Source organism: Bombus vosnesenskii, unplaced genomic scaffold, assembly GCF_011952255.1.
Source record: "Bombus vosnesenskii isolate JDL3184/JDL3185 unplaced genomic scaffold, Bvos_JDL3184-5_v1.1 scf7180000013265, whole genome shotgun sequence".
In the NCBI taxonomy this organism is placed as follows: Eukaryota; Metazoa; Arthropoda; class Insecta; order Hymenoptera; family Apidae; genus Bombus; species Bombus vosnesenskii.
The window spans coordinates 3166365-3184638 of record NW_022882925.1 but is presented as its reverse complement, the minus strand read 5'-3'; the positions used below and the strand labels follow the sequence as shown (position 1 = coordinate 3184638).

The window sequence follows — 18274 nt, the reverse complement described above, 5'->3', positions numbered from 1 at the left end:
TGTGTTTGGAAGTAAACTGATTTCCCCTCCCTAATTGGAAGAAAAATGCTTTACAAAAACGGAAAATTGTTAAATTGTACATTTATCTGTATATTTTTGTAAAACTTTTATTAATTCCTAACATATCCTATAATGTTAAAGTAAATGTTAAATAACAATATCGATTTCATCTGTAATGAAAACATCCGGAACAAAATTATAAAATTTATATAATATTTACGATTATGTTCATGATGTTCTCGACAAGTTTCTATACTTTTTATGTATTTTTGGGCGAAAAACAATCTTCTAATCTCCTTTTTGTAATGTTCAAAGATCCCAATACTTTTGGATGAAATCCAATATTTGTAAATAAAAAAAAAACAAGCCTCTATTATTAGAAGATCGTTTTAATTATTTCTTAATGACATGATTATGATGACTGTGAATCAAGTTTATTATTTTGCCAACGATTCTGCTTTCGCTACTACTTCTTCAATCGGTCCGACCATGTAGAACGCGACTTCTGGTAAATGATCATACTCTCCACCAAGGATTTTCTTGAATCCTTTAATAGTTTCTTCTAGCGGTACTAATTTGCCGGGATGACCAGTGAACACTTCAGCAACCTACACACAAATGATCAGTTAACAGAAACAATACATTATGGAAGATTAATATTATAAACTATAATGTATGTACATACCTGGAATGGTTGAGACAAGAACCTTTGGATCTTACGAGCACGCGCTACAGTCAGTTTATCTTCTTCCGATAATTCATCCATACCTAAGATGGCAATAATATCTTGAAGTGATTTATAATCTTGTAAGATTTTTTGCACACCGCGAGCAACACTATAATGTTCAGCACCGATAATGTTAGGGTCCATGATACGAGAAGTGGAGTCGAGTGGATCGACAGCAGGATAGATACCTATAGTATTGAAGAAATTATAAATTTTTATATAATTTATTTTTATCAGTTATGAAAGTAAGCGGTTATAAATACATATACTTACCCAATTCGGCAATAGCTCGAGACAATACAGTCGTAGCGTCCAAGTGAGCAAAAGTGGTTGCTGGAGCAGGATCTGTCAAATCATCAGCAGGTACATAAATAGCCTGTACAGATGTGATAGATCCTTTTCTTGTTGTCGTAATACGCTCCTGCATGCTACCCATATCAGTTGCCAATGTTGGCTGATAACCTACAGCGGATGGAATACGACCTAACAAGGCCGACACCTATAAAAGAGAACGATTTTAATAATAATAATAATAATATTCAAATTATAATACATACTTCAGAACCAGCTTGAGTAAACCGGAAGATGTTATCAATGAACAATAATACATCCTGTCCTTCTTGATCTCGGAAGTATTCGGCAACGGTTAAACCAGTTAAAGCAACACGAGCACGAGCGCCTGGCGGTTCGTTCATTTGACCATATACCAGAGCTACTTTGGAGGTTTTATCTTTCAATGAAATGACACCAGATTCAATCATTTCATGATACAAGTCATTGCCTTCACGGGTTCGTTCACCTACACCAGCAAACACAGAATAACCGCCATGGGCCTTTGCTACATTATTAATCAGTTCCATAATCAATACAGTTTTCCCGACCCCGGCACCGCCAAACAAACCTATTCAATTAGCAATAAAAACCAGTAACAATTATGTATTATAAAGTAAACCAAAATTTGAATGATAAAATATGAATTTTACCAATTTTTCCTCCCTTAGCATAAGGAGCAAGAAGATCTACGACTTTTATTCCAGTTACTAAAATCTCCTGTTCGACAGACATTTCTACAAATTCAGGAGCGTCTGCGTGGATAGCAGCAAGTTTGTCAGTAGGAATAGGTCCACGTTCATCAATTGGTTCACCAATAACATTAATAATGCGACCCAGTGTCTCAGCACCAACTGGAATACGAATTGGATATCCAGAATCCAGGACAGTTTGTCCACGAACCAGACCTTCAGTACCTACATACATATAATTGTGTTTCAGTAAAAGTAAAAACTATTTATATGAAATATTCTTTTACTAAATTACTTCTTTCCTAAATTATAGAATTACAACATGAAATTACCATCCATAGCAATAGTGCGCACTGTGTTTTCTCCCAAATGCTGAGCTACTTCAAGTACCAGCCTGGGGGTACGATTTTGGACTTCCAAGGCATTAAGAATTGGAGGGAGATCATCATCAAATTGTACATCAACAACTGCACCAATGACAGCAACAACTTTTCCTTGTGCACCAGCCTTAGATCCTGCAGCTTTTGCATAATCTCTGCCTAATTATAAAAAATTATTTCTTTTAATATTTGCTTTGCATATAATTGAATACTGCTTATATGAAATTTTTGAAATTTTATAATAATATTTTATAAATTAGACAATGATACAAAAAAATCATAAATGAGGTAATCTTTACCAAAAATTTAAATAATATTAGATAATCCTTATGAAGGTAAGTTACATAATACAAACTACATGTGAGTGCTTCATAGAAAACCGAACTGTTTTATATTCTTCATTATTTCTTTCTGATCTAAATCTTATAGTAAGTACTATTGACTGTTTACATGTAACTATTTAAAACAACGTATCAAGACACGAAGATTCTCTCTAATCCACGAGACATGACTGCCGAAAGCAGTCAAAAAGACAAGAAGGATTTTTTATGATACAAAATAATAAAATGCATCAGCTTGAATTCGAATAAGGTTTAAGTGACAATATTAATAATAATCGCAATCGAACTAACAAATTATCCTGATATCGTCAAAAATTAATCGATGACCTTAATGCCGCCATGTTGCACAGTAGAGTTACCACTACAGTTTGATCAAATAATATGTATTATATAATCAATACAACACTTTTCTTTTTCAATATTTAGGTGTCAATCGAGCAAAGAAGAATTACTTTCCGTATAAGCATGAAGATAGAATAACAAACTACGTGAAGTAATAATGAATAACGAGTATCATCAATAACAAGTAAAATACAATTCCATGAAGCACAGTGGTTTGATCTGAATAAAAATGAATATTAATGAAACTTAGGAGATAATTCTTTTTGTACTCACTATTTACTGATAATGCCCCGGAGATTCTAGCAACTTCATTTTGAAGAAGAGTGGGTTTGACGGCCCTTAAGGCGCCAGCAGCTGCTTTCGATACGACGTTCAACATTTTAACCGGCCAAGTGAAGAAGAGCGACCGGAATGGTCTCTGATTCGTATGGACCGTGCCCCGTACTAACGGCGTATGCGCATACACAAAATCCTATCTCTGCGCATGTTTCTAGCGCACCTTCATTGCACGATCACATACATAGGTCTAACACTCCCGTGGTAAGGCTCTTAACGTCGTAAGATGTATTTTACAAATCAACTGATAGCCATAGAGCGTTGCAATCTAAAAGTGAGAACAACACATAAAATGCCCCGCAGTTAACGTACAAACTTTGCCAGTATGTTCTATTTAGTTCTATAAGTAAAAACAGGTAAAAATGAGACCAAAATGAAATATGGAGAGGCGAAGGCAGTGGAATTGGAAGTAAACGAAGTAGCAATATAAAAGTAGAATACTTTTGAGAACACCATCTTTCGCTGTAACATTAATAAAAGATATCTCAATCCTCAACTCAACTCAACTCAACTCAAACTCAAAATGTAGCAAAAAGTCCATAGATGCTTCGTTAAAAAGTTATAATAAATATATAATGTTGATATAATATTTGATATAATCGATATAATTCTTTGTTACAACTTTTTAATGAAACATTTATGGAGTTTTTGTTACATAACATTTTAGCCTTATTTTTATTTATAGAACACAGTCGCAAAGCTTGTACAATAAATTATGGAACATTACATAGTTATACGCCACGGTCGTGTGTATCCTACCCATATGTACATTTATACAACTGTATTACATATACGCAATTCAAATTCTTGACTTGAACCGCCATACTGCTTACCGAACAAATTGAGAAACATTTGTCATTCACTAGCTCACGGAGTCTTATTTCCATTCATCACAAGAGTTGCTCGATCGTGCTTCACTATCAGATTGTTCTATTCTTTCTTTAAGCCTTGTTCTTAAAGAAATATAGGTTTCCCTTTTTCCTTTAAGTTACAATATGATTGGGGGAAATTATTCGTTTAATAAACATTCGATTTGTATTATGTAACTACACATGCGCTATTAGCAATCTGACTTGTATTCTATTCACTGGATCATGTGGCGTGTAGTTTCATAGGAAGCCGGTTAAATTAAGTTTAGTTTATTTTGATATTAATGAGTTTTTAGGAAAATAAGTACAAAATGGTTGAAGAACAACAGAAACGAATCGAAGAACATACTAGCAAAATAGTCGAAGAAATTGATAAATCAATGAGAAAAATGAAGGTGCTTTGAATTTGTAGTATTTTTAGGTTATATCGTGAAACACGCGCATTTGGAAGCTTTTATTGTTAAAAGAAATTATGTATATATTAATATGAAGTATATATGAAGAATTTATAAAGAATGATGGGAAGAATAAATTAGTAGACTATATAGAGAATTTGGTATTCAATTTTAGGCTGATGCATATAGATGTGCTGCAATTTGTTGTGATAATGAGACCTATAGTATACAACGAGTACAGAACTGTGTAAAAAATTGCAATAATTCACTGGATCAAGCTCAAGAATATGCTAGAGAAGAACTGGAAAGAGTTCAAGTATGTTTTATCGTTTTTTTTCTCTAAATGAAAAGTCTGCAAATCAACAGAATATTTAATGAATATTATTTTTTAGAATCGATTACAAAGGTGTGTTATGGATTGTAATGATAGAATAAAAGATGCGGCAGGTCCAAATCCATCACAGCGTGATTTGGAAAAATATAGTGAGATATTTGATAAGTGTGTAACAAAATGTGTAGATAATTATTGTGAAACATTACCTACCTTACAAAAAACAATGAAAAATGTTTTATCTGAGAAGAAATATCAACAGTAAGATAAATAAAACTAATGAATTGCAATCTAGAGATAATAAAGTTGTTAGATACTAAACTGCCAATATTTTGTGTATATTGCATAGAATTTTTTCTTATTATGTATAAATACAATTTTTAGTACTACTTTATAAAAATGTTTCAATAATGTGCATTTTAATTGCATTTAGATATAAAAGACAACTATGTGTAAACAATATTTTATACACAAGAAAATAGTGAACATAATGAATTTTATGATTATTGTATTTATTAATTAATACACTTGATGATTGCAGTGGTACATTTTCATTTCTCTTTTTATTCTTTTCTCTCACTCGCTTTCACTCTCTCTCCCTCTCCCTCCCAGCCTTTCTATTTTGTTCAACGTAATAACAAATTCTGTGTTGCAATTAATATCATTTCTTTATTGTTACAATAGACATTACGCTTATTGCACACTTTTTTCATGATATAAAACCTTTCCACCACTCTCGCTCAAAATACAAAATAATTGGTCAAAATATGTTGCGTAAATTTTGTTCTAAACTGTAGGTAATCTGCGAATAAATTGTTTAAATAATAATAATTTAAATATAAATATCAACACAACATAATTCAATTGTTTCTTCACGTGTACAAGTTCCTATAAAATTAGCCATTGGGCTTAGTATTCATTTTCTTCCGTTTTTCTCTTTCTGAAAGGATCATTGTAACATTCAATTCTTATCATAGCTGCAAAGATTAAGGTGGCTCAGTGCACTTCTTGTGCAATGTAAGGTATGAGCGAAGTGCCCCATTTTTTGCAATAAACAGCCCTTTGCTGATATGCAAACTCGCAAAAATTCGACGAGAGTGATTACATTTCAAGTAACGACACAACTTCTCGCTTATCACCTTTTTTTTGTCTTTTTTTTATTTTTTTCTTTTTTTTTAATACGCGTCTCAAATTCCTAAATGCGACTCGTACATGTGTCGATTATGACTCAATGTCGTCAAATGGAATGGCATGAGTGTTTTTTTTAGTTTTGGAAAATGTCAATTTTCTCAGATGTCTCGAGGTATAAGTGAATGCTGCGGTATTTATTTCGCATCTGGCGTCGCACGGATTGAGAAAAAAAGTCTATGTAACATTTTGTATCCCAATCAATCAGACTCTTCGGACTAGATTTTTTTTCTTTTAATAAGATTGAGATTACGCGCTTCTTTATTAAACGCTGGTCATATGTGAATAACTGTAGGTACATCTGGTAGAAAAAGAATTGAAGGTACAAGGTGAATGTAAGTTATGGCGCTGTGGCAACAAATTTGGCCAGTGCGTTTCGCCCTTATGAAAATTTGAATTCCAATCGTTCGCGCATTATCCTCTTTTTCTTCTTTTCTTTTCGTAGAAACTGAATTAAATTCGACGATGGTACAAAACAAGACAAGTACCTACATATTCTGCTTTAGATTTTGAGGTAATCAGATATCACAAAATACAAAGAACAGTAGTTAATTTTTTTAGGAAGTTCCTGCGTTTTTTAACGGTGCAAAAATTGAAAACGTTGGATGAATTTTGTTTTTGAAACCGATACATAATTTCTTCCATACAATAAACTTGATTCATAAAAATTTAACTAATAGAATTCTCAAAGCAGAATAGAAATCACTTTGATTCACCGTTAATTAAATTGTAACTTATTTTAATCTCAATTAAAGAGCAAAAAGTCACTTTTGTTTACATCACAGATAAGTATTTGAAAATACCCATCCTCATTAAAGCCCAATGCGAAACATATTAGAGTACTGGTCAAGTTTGCCGGAACACCTATTCGAAAACTTCTAAATAGAACTGCGTTTCTTGGTCCTATCCTAAGCTATCACCGATTGTAAATTAGTTTCTTCGATCTTCATTGCTTAATTAATATCGTGTTTAATTGTGCACCTGCAGAATGGAACATTTCAAGTATCCTATCAGCAGGTTCACCGTACTATATGCCTATGATCGCGGAGCAAAACAGTCGTTTTCGTAGCTGTGTGCAACTAGTTATTCTTTTTTCATAATTTCCAGGATTTCTGTCTCTTCGTTCTTTGAAATAGATCTCAAGTTTCTCAGAAAATAGTATGTAGTTGTTAACAACATTCTGCACTGTATATTAAATTATAGGCGTTACGAACTCGCTGCGTTGCTTACCGTATCATTACCGCAACATCGCCTAATATGGCTGACATAAGGCTTGACCCCGTCGTTACGAACTTTCCCTCTACTTACATGGATATTCAATTTGTACTTTGAAATTGAGTCAACTATTTGTTTCCTTCGTGAGCTTTGGTCGAATTCAGTTCCCACATAGTTACTGTGCAACTTGATAGGAACAAAGAAAACTTGGACAATGTTACTATGTTTACAATGCTTACGGAGAGGATGTACTTATATGCTATTTTTTGAATATTATATTATCGACCAGTTCGAATAGTTACACGGGTGCTTATTGAAAAGACAAAGTAACGTTTATTGGGGAATTCCAATTACTACATGGTAACTGTTTCAATCAAAGCACAATTTTAACCCGCTTATAGAAATTCGAACGCCGCGGGCAAGCCTTTCATTTCAATTAAATAATAACTTTGTTAGCCGACCTAGCTAATCTGCATTTAAAAAAGAAACATCAAACAACTAGGAAGAAAGACTACTGATTTTAAAGAAGAGAGTGCGTACTTTTAGGTAGAGTAGGTAAGTATCTTTGAAGTCGATTGAATACGTGAGAATCTTCGGTATATTTTATAATTTTGAACTTTGTCGTTTGGCACTCGAGCCTTGAACATCGCTTATACATATTTTATAATCATAAAATGCGTCAAAATTACATAATGATTTTAATGACGTGAAAAAGGAATCATTTCAAACATTTCTTTCCCTACTGCCCTCACTAAAATTTTTATCAAAAACAAAAAAAGAATAATAAAAGTTTCCTATGTACTACTAATTGTTCGCTAAATTACAAGTATAATGCGCAACAAATAACCTCATCAACTACGAATGACTCTCACGCATTCCTCAGGCTCCTATCACGAACATGTTCTTTTTTTCCTAAACGTTGGGGCTATGATGATCTTTTTTCACGTTGGAAAAGAAACTTCATTGGAGCATTAAAAGCTCCAAAGGAAAAAAATATCGAAAAAAAATATAGTCGTCTAGAAAGTAACAGAAATAACGCGAGCAACCCCTTTGCTCTTCGGTTTGCCTTGCAGAAAACCAAGTCGCGCTTAAAAAAGGCTTAGAACACACTTTGAATATCGATCCCTGTAGGCGAATAAGACAACTCGCATCCACTGGTGCATGTATTCACTCGTTAACTCTAAAAAGAAGAACAACACCGTGTTCCCTACTCTCGCTCGCGTTTAACATCACTTTTATAAAATAAAAATGGAACATCTCGTGCGTTTTGAAATGTATCGTTAACTGCGTTAAATACGAAAAGGTAAAACTTTTTTTAGATCACATAATTGAAATTTTCCGTTTTCAAAAAGAAGTTTATAGCATTCGTAATATTAAATGTACGGATTCTGTTATATTAATACAACTTAATGTCGCGTGACAATCGAGTAATTAAAAATAATATCTTGTATTTTTAAATAACCATCATTTTCTTAAATTTTAGTTTAAGTACGTCGAAGAATCATTTATCATTTGATCGTTACCATCAAGAGATAACGAAATATCATCGAAGACCTACAATTTCACTTTTACGCATCTTTAGTTTACAAAATGTGCTTTTGGTTTTTTTCGAGTTATTTCAAATAGCTGTTTTTTTCTCAATCATATAATTGGTGCCGCACGAGTCTTCCCTTCTTAATGTTTCTCTTAAATCTCATAGTATGATGTATGCGCCGACCGATAGCTAAAATTTGAAAATCGCATTGTGCACTGATAACTATACGTCACATATAAATCTGTGACAAGAAAAAACTAACGAGCTAACAGAAAATATACTAAGCACTTTTAGAATATTAGCGAATTAGAAAGTGCTATTTTTGCGATCGGTCTACGCACAAGATATACTAATTAATAGCTGCTCCCAATGTGAAAATAGTAGAATTCTAACATAAATCAGATTTGCCTACATGGATCATCTCGACAACAATGCCTTTGTTAGACTTAGTGTTTCACAAAAGGTTTAATGGTTTACCAAAAGGTGTAACCGCCTTCTGTTCCCCCTCCTAAGAAATTTTTCTTTTGCGATATAGCCACGCTGTGACTCGCCATTGCAGCTAGTTGGGCGGCATTTGGAACTGTTGGGGGTGGTGGCAAGACAGGTTGTGAGATACTATCAAATCGATTAGTAGCATCGAATCCATTCTTCAAAAGAGTTTAACAAATTAGTATGCTCATATATATAATAACAAAGAATATGCAATAAATTTTAATTACTTACAGGCATCACAAGTGTAGGGGGCCTAACTGGAGGCTGCATTGCTGCTGCAGGGTAATATGCTGCAGCTGCAGCTAATGGTGGATAATATTGCAATGGTCCATATGCAGGATAACCTGCTAAGTATCCTGGGTATCCTTGACCATACATTGGTTGATACATCTATACAAATTAATTACAAAGTTCTGAAGAAAATTTTTAATGTATCAACACATTTTTCTTAAATGAACGCAACAAAGTCCTCACCATCGGATGAGTAAGAGTTTGATCATACGTTGGCGGCGGTGGTCCTTGCGCTGCATAAAGTTGTGGTTGATTAGGAAATACTCCATACGGTGCGGCACCTGCAACTATATTGTAAAATTCGCATGTAATCGGATCACTAAAACCTGACGGAATCGACACATCGAAACACAGAGATGATTCTCTTACGTGTACTACCGTAGGTAGCAGGCTGTGCCGGCGCAGGGACAAAACCTGTTGGTGGATGAGGTGTCACCGGGTATGCTGTAACACATGCAATGGAAAATGCAAGTCCGTTCAGTTTGTTGGCCGTAGGTTCGATCTAAGCCAACGGTACGTGGTACCACTGCCAGAAAGGATAAGAGAGAACATGAATTATCAAACAATAGGAAACATCGGAACTCTTCATTCACTTTCAATCCTTCCACACTATATACTTCATAAGTTCCTCTTCTATCTCCTATTGATCGTGTAACTCATATCCTCAGCATCGAAACGTTTTTGACGCTAATCTTTTTCTATTGTACATTATTACTAATAAAATATTCTTTTTCCATCTTTGATTAAAAATTTAATTCCAATGTATAGAATGCGTCAAATACGTCTTGATTCCAAAAGTGGTACTCCCACACCCAAGTATATCTTACACATGACATACACCGTTTTTATCAAGGTACTATTCAAAGCTCAAACAATGTTAGTCACTAAATAATGGTGAAAAGAAATAACCGAAAAAACGGTATCGTTGCCTTCTTGTTACCTTTAGAGTTTACAGCAGTTTTCATAGTCTTATATATTCATACAAGTGGAGAGCAAACGTTGCAATCGAAACGTGTCAAGAAAAAAAGGAAATCAACGAGGAAACTAATAATGCATGTCCGCGTAAACTTCAGTGGTACAAGACAGGCTTCGTAGTAAAAACATTTACGGCTCTTTCGAAAATCCATCATCCATCAGTGCTTCCCTTTTTACATAATATCTTGAATAATCTCAGTGACGCACAAAAACACAGAGGGTAGTAGAAAATTTGAATTTCGGGGATTCTCGAAAGAAGCGTAGTTGAAAGCGAGACACTTGAGAATAGCTTAGCAAACTATACTTCTGGTACCTTAACTGTGAATAAATAAACAACAGCACGTATATATATATGTATATATATATACATATATATATATATATGTTTGGAATTTGACATGGAGCAATCTGTGGTACATCTTGTCACTAGTATAATTAAAATGAAAAAAAGTCTCGGACAATGTTCTTTATTTTCTGTTTGTTCTTTTTCTTTTTAAAGAAACAAAGAACCGCGTTGAAAAAAAAAGAAAAATAAGAGAAGAACGGGAAGGTTCTTCGTCGAATTCTTTTCACCTTCTTGAAACATAATACACAGAAAAGTTATACAAACAAGTCTAACAATACAGCCACTACGGGTGTGATATGTAATGTTCGACAGTCAAAAGAATCGTCAGGCAGTCAGTCAAAAATTAAAAAAAAATTAAGAAAAAGAAAGAAGAAGAATAACAAGAATAAAATGAGAAACTATTCTCAAATGAAAACTCGCGTTAATCGACCTACCTTTACTTCTAAACTAAGATATACGAAACCGATCTCAAAGCAAATAGCGTTACGCAATCAAGGTAAAAGCCAAATACATTCGTCTAAATAGTCGAACCTCTGAATATTCATGAACTGATATTAAGTGTTTGAGGAGTTAAATGCATCAGATGATTCCGATAGAAAAATGTTACTTTTCAGTATCTGTCTCGTATCTCATAGGAAAATATGCAGGGGGAAAACCCTAATTTCTTCGATTAGTTTTCCTGATATTGAAAAGTGTCATAAAATTTAAAAATAAAGATATAAAGTTCTCGACAAATTCGCAAACATGTTTGAACACAGTTATGAAACATTCTGGTTCGACTAGATCAAAAAAGGAAATAAATGACAAAAAACAGAGCTAAAATAAAGCCAGGAATAAATAGGGTAAATGGATTGTTCCAAAAAGTGATGTTAAAAAACAAGCCCAGTAATTAAAAATCGATTAAGTGAGACAGAATTTCTTTTTCTCTTCTCGTTTTTTTTTTAAAGTAACGGCAAAGTAGTCCAATTAAATTGAATTTTCATTCGAATTAACTAAGAAATCGTCATTGCTTTCGGGCGGTGAATGTGTAATTTATACAATGAGTACAGTGGTACGATGAAAAAGGTATACATATATATATATGTCCGTAATATGTACATATATATATGTATATGTATATCAAGTTCCACACATTCAAAAAGTTGTGACAAGATTCAGCAAACCACAAATTTCTGCAAATATCCATAAATAAAGATCAAACATGATTAAAAGTTCTTTATAATTGCGTAATATATATTATTAATTGGGCGCTGTTCGCGTAAACATTGCCACGAGCAGATTTTCGTCATCGGCCAGGTTCAACTCTCATTCTCGTAAGCAAACACGAGAACGCCCAATTTTCATGTTTTTTTAAAAGTAGAGACTAAATTATGCCCTGTTCCATAGCCATTTAACATACGCAAAGCACACACAAGAAATATGTTATTCTTTTATTTCTTTCTTTTAAAGCAATAATTATTTCCATATTAAAAAGACGAATGGAACGCATATATGCTTCATTTGGCGTAGCAATCGTTCATTTGTCATTCGAAATTTCTTGTTAATGCAACAAATTCTGAACGTTAACATAGATCTAGAACGCGTATGATAAATAGCTCAAGCCCAGTAGCAGTGGATGGACATGTTGTACTCTAACATAGACGTCAGCCCACACCAAATTGTCCATGATAATTGAACACTGGTCCAACGCATGGAAACGAGCACTCTCTTCAAATTATGTTATATTGCACTTTATACAAGCCTATGTGTAGGATGATACCGTTTCCTTCATCCTCCGCGTAACTAGAAGCATTCATATAGCTTGTGCATTTTCCCATTTGTAAAAGATGAGGCTCGTTATATCCATTACTTAGATCAGCCTTCAATCGAATAATAAATTTATGTGTCAGTGCCACGGTGCAAACAATCATCGAATCCAATAACAATTGATTATAATATTAATATGCTAGTACGAGTTTACTGGGTAACTTGAACAGTGTTCTTTTTTTTTTCTTTCTTTTTTTTTTTTTGCTTTATATTCTCCTAATTCCTTTCTTTCTCTTTTCCCTCTTTCTGCCTCTCCCACTTTTTCATCCCCTTTCTTTCTGCTCTTTATTCGACCCGCCTTTCTCTCGTACACGCACGCATTCCCTCTCATCTCCTGCTCTCTGTTATTACTTTCGTAACCTAATTTGTCCCAATGAGCATATTCGACCTAATTTGCCATCAGAACCAAATGGTCTATCGCGTTTTACCCGCTCACGCGAGAAACTGGGCGAAACCTGCCCGTTTTGTTTCGTTATAATCGCGATTCATCTATTTCATTCTTTTTTTAAACTAGACGATTTTATTCATCGAAATGCTTCGGTGGAACAGTTTTTGTGCCTCAGAGAACCCAGCGACCGAGGAATGATCGAAGATTTCACTTTCACTGTACTCACATAATATTTAGAAGAATCTTCAAAAGCAAATATTCTTTGAGAAATAATAATTATATTGAAATTATTGAAAATTATATCAATAATAATAGCTTAATTATTGTTATTCAATCTCTATTAATTGGTTATTTTTATAAAAGAACATAATAATGCACTAAACTAAGATTATTTTCAATATATAACGTGATCTAATTTTATTAATCTCATTTTTCCATGTTTCTGTTAAAACAACGTGTATTTAAGATCGTTTAAAAATATTTCTATATTTTGCTCAGTATTTTGATATTTTGTTCCACTTGCTGTAATTTCAAGAACATTCCTGTAGAAGAACAATGTTACAAGCTTTATCATCAGGTGATATCTATTCATCTGCTATTCTTCCCTTGGTTTCTAGTCTCGATATAAATTTAATCGACTTTTTATCGAACATGTCTAGACCGCTGGGTTTAAGAAGGTAGAGACATCCTTATATTCACAACTCTCGATGAATATCGTTGAATACTATCTCATATTTAAGCTCACTATTAACAGTATACATGATATATTCTGCCAAACATGCACATGCAACTCAAAAACGCTCGAGAGATTCCTATGACCTTGTAGCAACAATCCGACTGGACCAATTTCTTAATAATTTCCCAGAACTTTCGTTGAAGGAAGAAAAGCAATTTTTAGAGATGTTAATGAATTCGATGGTTTGTTCACGACAGGAATAGGAACGTCTCTGTGTCGTGTCTAAAAGACCATTTATAAAATTCCTCAACTACACGATTAAAAACCGACGAAAATAATTCGTTCGATTCCTTCTTAACCATTTTCTATCTTTTTTCAGAACAAAATGTTACAGTTTATTCGTAAGAAAAGCTTATATCTGCAAAAAAGGAAACACATCGACCATTAGAAAGTTAAGAAGGCAACGAGCGAAGGCAAACATAAAAGATAGAATTATGAAAAAATCTACAACATGTTATGAACATGCATTACGTTAAAACGTGCGAGCAACTTCTATACGAAAAAAAATTAAATAAGATATATTTATATTCTTTCTTTTCTCGATCGTTTTTTGATCGGATATGAATGAAGGAATAAAATGTCAGTCATCGAAGAAGCTCACACGTCACGCGTCTTTCTAGCAACGCATTCCAAGCATGCAAACTAAAATACAAATATGTAAAAAATGATCAAAGCTATGTATATATGTATATATTTGCACACAAAGTAGGTAAGGAGGCAAACAAACATAATTTCGCTCTTGAAATATTTTTCGTTACATATTACATTCATCTAAAAGATATCTATGAAACACGCTTCATCGTTTTGTTTGTTATTTTTAGTCGACGAAGCATGTTTTTATTTTCATGTCATTTTTATCAACTTTTCTTCCTTTTATAATTTGATCATGATTTTATTACGTTTCTTCCTTTTTTACTTTTAAAGTTATTACCGAGAGAGGCAATATTTATTTATAAGTTACATATATGAATGTATACACGCTATACATTTTTCTTTCTTTTATTTGTTTCTTTCCAATTAAACGGAAATAAACTAATGCGCTACTATTGTTGAAGAAAGTATATTTTTCCCTTGTATATCAACTACAAGTAAGTACGTGCAAAACTGACCACAAGTTTCATCTTTCATATCATTAATTAACTTCTGATTTATTTCAACATATTATTAAAAGAATAGAAAACGATAATTATCAAATATTTTAACAAATATGTACTTATTTTTAGTGTTTCTTTTCATCTTGAGAAACTTGTAGCCGGAATCAAAGCAACATGCACTATTGTTAAAAGTGAGCTACCAAGTTTCTATTGAGTAAAAATATTATAAATACGCTGAGCTTAAATACAGCATTCGTGTCCACCCCGTTGACTCACTGTGAAATCTTGCGACGCATCATTTATAAGAGAATTCGTTTACTTTTTTGCATTCTTAATTTACCCAAAAAAAGAAACAAAACCAAATATTGTATATATACTGTAAGAAACTTTAATTCTCTCTTTAATAAAAGCCACAAGAGATACAGTGAGTATTGAAACAAAGAAAATAAAAAAAAAAGAAAAAAATAGAAAAAGAGAAAAATAAGCAATCAGCCAATACCACGATTTCATTACGAAATATTTGTACACCCATATCAATATCTTACGTTCATATTGATTTGGATATATAGCAGCCGACGTCTCCAATTCAAAAAGTATAACTCTCTGATCATGTGTTTAAACTCATTCACAAAAAGACTTACAAATACCATTGATGATCCTAAGCGATCTCTGTTTACGAGGGTACTCATTTTCTAATATCGCGAGATGACAGTTTCGCTCAAAACGCCTGCGATACAACTTTTTACGCGGTCGGAAGAGTACGTATCGTTGTTCAACTATGTACAAGCGTGCGGTACAAGCAATCTCTTAACACATGGAACGGATTTTTCGATCCTTTTAATACCTGATGATCGTGGATTAATAACCAACGTAGGCCTGGAAAAATGAGGAAACTGGTATTAGTCTATTAGGGATTGATTTTAACTCACGTGGCATTCCTACAATTTTTTTCACGATATTTATAAAATATATATTCTTCACATTATTTCCTTTTATAGTTTTACAAACCAGGCATTCCACGATCTCTTGGTATTACGGTTAGCTAATAAAAAAATTAACGATAAGAGGAATATTGGAAGGGGTTGGAGACAAAATTTGATCGCTTGAAACATCGAAGGCGGGAAAATAAGGGTGATTCGATGTTGAATATTTTTGTTCGCTTTCTTTTCACTTTTTGAATCAGGAGGCGCACGGTGCGTTTATATCTTCATATATATATTTGGTAGAATATATATATATATATGTGTGTGTATGTGTGTGTGTATACGTAATATATGTTGGTATATAAACACGTAGTGAGTTAGGTAATATATAGAGTAAGGTGAGGTTAGATACGTGGCTTAGGCTGCGCGAACGCCGGTCTCCGAAGCTCCACCTACTGACTGGGATCAAATCGTCTTTGTAATGGTCCGCTGCAAACATATTGACAGCCACAACTGTAGGCGCTATCCTTCGGTTTTTTAGCGGCTATACCGTCACGGTAATATGCTCGCAGATTTGCACCAGTATAATCCTCAATTTCTCGTCGTAATCATTAACGGTGTAATACTGATCTACTTACAGACTAAACTTTTACACATCCCTTAAACGCTATTGCTCTGTAATCATACATTTGCCTTAGGAACAGAGCGGACTGAATTAGGAATAATCACATAAGTGTCCGAGCTGTTAATTAAGTACAATAGTAGATTACTATAAAATCATGTAGTCATGGTCCAAGCTGTACGTCAATTAAATATTTCCATCAGCACGTAAAAGACTTGGAAAGCCAGTAGTAATATTAAATTACATACCTCACTCGTACGAGTTATTAAACAGCTTCTTTATAAAAGCTTCTACTGAGCATTATAGACAATCTATATATACTGATATATTTTTGGAGGTTATGGAAAAAGATAACTTCAAACGCTCCTCTATGGAATCTATTTTATGATATATCAATTGAAATTAAGACATCTCATAGATATGAAAAAATTATAATTTGAAATTAATGCTTGATAACTCTCTTAAATACATAAAATGTTTTTTAAGGTATAACGAATCTTAATTCATCAAAATTATATCATTCATGTATCTTAACTATAAATTAGAAAAATAATATAATTGTGTCAGAACAAAATTATCCGTTATTAACCTTAGTATATCTATAAGCACTACAAAATAAAAAAAATGTAAATGGCTTCCAGAAGTCTGTTGTATAATATTACACAATCTAACTTTATTTTTCACCTTCTTTTCTTAAAGCATCAATAGAAACTGAATTATTTAGGGAAAATTAAATTATAAATTACAATATTAATGTAGATGTGTACCATAAAAAAAAATATTATTCTTTCTTTGCCATGACAATGTTACTAATGCTTTTAAGTTCCAATTACCAAAAAATATAATTTCTAATAAAAAGCTTAACACAACTTTTGTGAAATATGACAAATATTTGTATTCTTCTATTTAGAGTTCGATAAAATTTAAAATTTTTATTTTCAGTAAGAACGCCATAATACATGATAAAATTTAATAGTAATGATATTTTTGAACTCGATAAAATTTGTCTTGAACGCATAAAGCGTACATTATTCGTTCATGTATACTAAATTCTTGAATACATACAGTAGTTTGTGAAATGTAACATAGAGATAAAGTTACATGTGATACGAAACTAATAATATTGATAACATTCGAATGAAATTATATCGTTTTAGATAGCATACGATTTTTAATAAAGAGTCATCGTGAAAATTATTCAAGACGAACTTTGGAAGCCATTTTGTATTTCCCACACACAATGCGGTATTGATTTATCTGTCACTGGACAGAAATTCAAGTTTCTCTCATCGCATTAAAACGAGACTTTATATGTGTAATAATGATACGAGTCTCGATCGAATTTAAACGTGCACCATTCTTCACAGGTGTCGGTTAGCATTGCTAACATAAAAAAAACTCGTCGTCGTACGAGTGACAAGTGGTATTCTCGACTTGAAAACACGAGATATTCTTAACGTGTATAACACATATTGCTAGTCGTATTACACGATTACGATATATAGTTACCTTTCTTGTCGGTCATTATTGCTTAACGTTTCACAAATTCTAGAAAAAAAATACGTTATTCTTAATTAAATCACCGATTTAAATTACAATACTGAGGAGACAAGCAACGGCTGTGACACTTGACGTACACTAGCGCCCTTTATTGAGCCTTCCCGTGGCTCGCTCGATGCTTTGCTTCCATTGGCTTGAATCTTACATCACGCTGTCCAATCATTACAAAATAACCCACTCATAATTGGGCGGTAAAAATTCAAGACATTTTATTGTATAATCATTTTTCTAGTAATTTAATATTAAAGCAAAAATGACTTGGACATAAGCCTTTATATCTGAATCTAAGTAAAAAGATTTCATAATAACTTTTAGAATATCTTTCGCAATAATTTTTTAACGCGAAATATTTGAAATTGCA

General features: G+C 33.0%; 3 protein-coding genes across 8 annotated transcripts; 1 reads left to right on the top strand and 2 right to left on the bottom strand.

The window, feature by feature from the left end:
* Nucleotides 1-91: 91 nt before the first annotated feature.
* LOC117243357 (ATP synthase subunit beta, mitochondrial) lies at nt 92-3294 on the bottom strand. The gene is made up of 7 exons (XM_033510762.1): nt 3086-3294; nt 2082-2288; nt 1711-1974; nt 1285-1628; nt 1001-1226; nt 686-915; nt 92-608 (listed from the first exon to the last, which is right to left on the bottom strand). The coding sequence occupies exons 1-7, from the start codon at nt 3189-3191 to the stop codon at nt 438-440; spliced, it is 1548 nt and encodes a 515-aa protein (XP_033366653.1). The 5' UTR covers nt 3192-3294; the 3' UTR covers nt 92-437.
* Nucleotides 3295-4026: 732 nt separating this feature from the next.
* Nucleotides 4027-5071, top strand: LOC117243381 (protein FAM136A-like). The gene is made up of 3 exons (XM_033510817.1): nt 4027-4412; nt 4588-4728; nt 4805-5071. Exons 1-3 carry the CDS (start codon nt 4329-4331, stop codon nt 5006-5008), a joined length of 429 nt encoding a protein of 142 aa, XP_033366708.1. The 5' UTR covers nt 4027-4328; the 3' UTR covers nt 5009-5071.
* Nucleotides 5072-5392: 321 nt separating this feature from the next.
* On the bottom strand, nt 5393-18020 carry LOC117243377 (DAZ-associated protein 2-like). Of its 6 annotated transcripts, XM_033510810.1 has the most exons (6): nt 12807-13279; nt 9833-9907; nt 9647-9750; nt 9404-9562; nt 9158-9327; nt 5393-8326 (listed from the first exon to the last, which is right to left on the bottom strand). In XM_033510810.1, coding segments are annotated over exons 1-6 (624 nt in total). In that variant the 5' UTR covers nt 12922-13279; the 3' UTR covers nt 5393-8325. The 6 variants fall into 6 exon arrangements, with proteins under 6 accessions (XP_033366701.1, XP_033366703.1, XP_033366704.1 ...); XM_033510812.1 differs by lacking the exon at nt 12807-13279 and adding an exon at nt 17863-18020 and having other exon boundaries at nt 5459-9327; XM_033510813.1 differs by lacking the exon at nt 12807-13279 and adding an exon at nt 17863-18020 and having other exon boundaries at nt 5459-9327; nt 9842-9907.
* Nucleotides 18021-18274: the final 254 nt, after the last annotated feature.

Coding starts and splice junctions, on each gene's coding strand:
- LOC117243357 (XM_033510762.1), bottom strand. CDS start 3,191: ATGTTGAACGTCGTATCGAAAGCAGCTGCTGGCGCCTTAAGGGCCGTC. Junction 916..1,000: donor TCGAGCTATTGCCGAATTGG/GTAAGTATATGT, acceptor TCAATACTATAG/GTATCTATCCTGCTGTCGAT. Junction 609..685: donor TCTTGTCTCAACCATTCCAG/GTATGTACATAC, acceptor ATTTGTGTGTAG/GTTGCTGAAGTGTTCACTGG.
- LOC117243377 (XM_033510809.1), bottom strand. CDS start 12,921: ATGAGAGGGAATGCGTGCGTGTACGAGAGAAAGGCGGGTCGAATAAAG. Junction 9,908..12,806: donor AAGAGAAAGAAAGGAATTAG/GAGAATATAAAG, acceptor CATGTGTTACAG/CATACCCGGTGACACCTCAT. Junction 9,751..9,832: donor TGCTACCTACGGTAGTACAC/GTAAGAGAATCA, acceptor TTTACAATATAG/TTGCAGGTGCCGCACCGTAT.
- LOC117243381 (XM_033510817.1), top strand. CDS start 4,329: ATGGTTGAAGAACAACAGAAACGAATCGAAGAACATACTAGCAAAATA. Junction 4,413..4,587: donor AATCAATGAGAAAAATGAAG/GTGCTTTGAATT, acceptor ATTCAATTTTAG/GCTGATGCATATAGATGTGC. Junction 4,729..4,804: donor AAGAACTGGAAAGAGTTCAA/GTATGTTTTATC, acceptor ATTATTTTTTAG/AATCGATTACAAAGGTGTGT.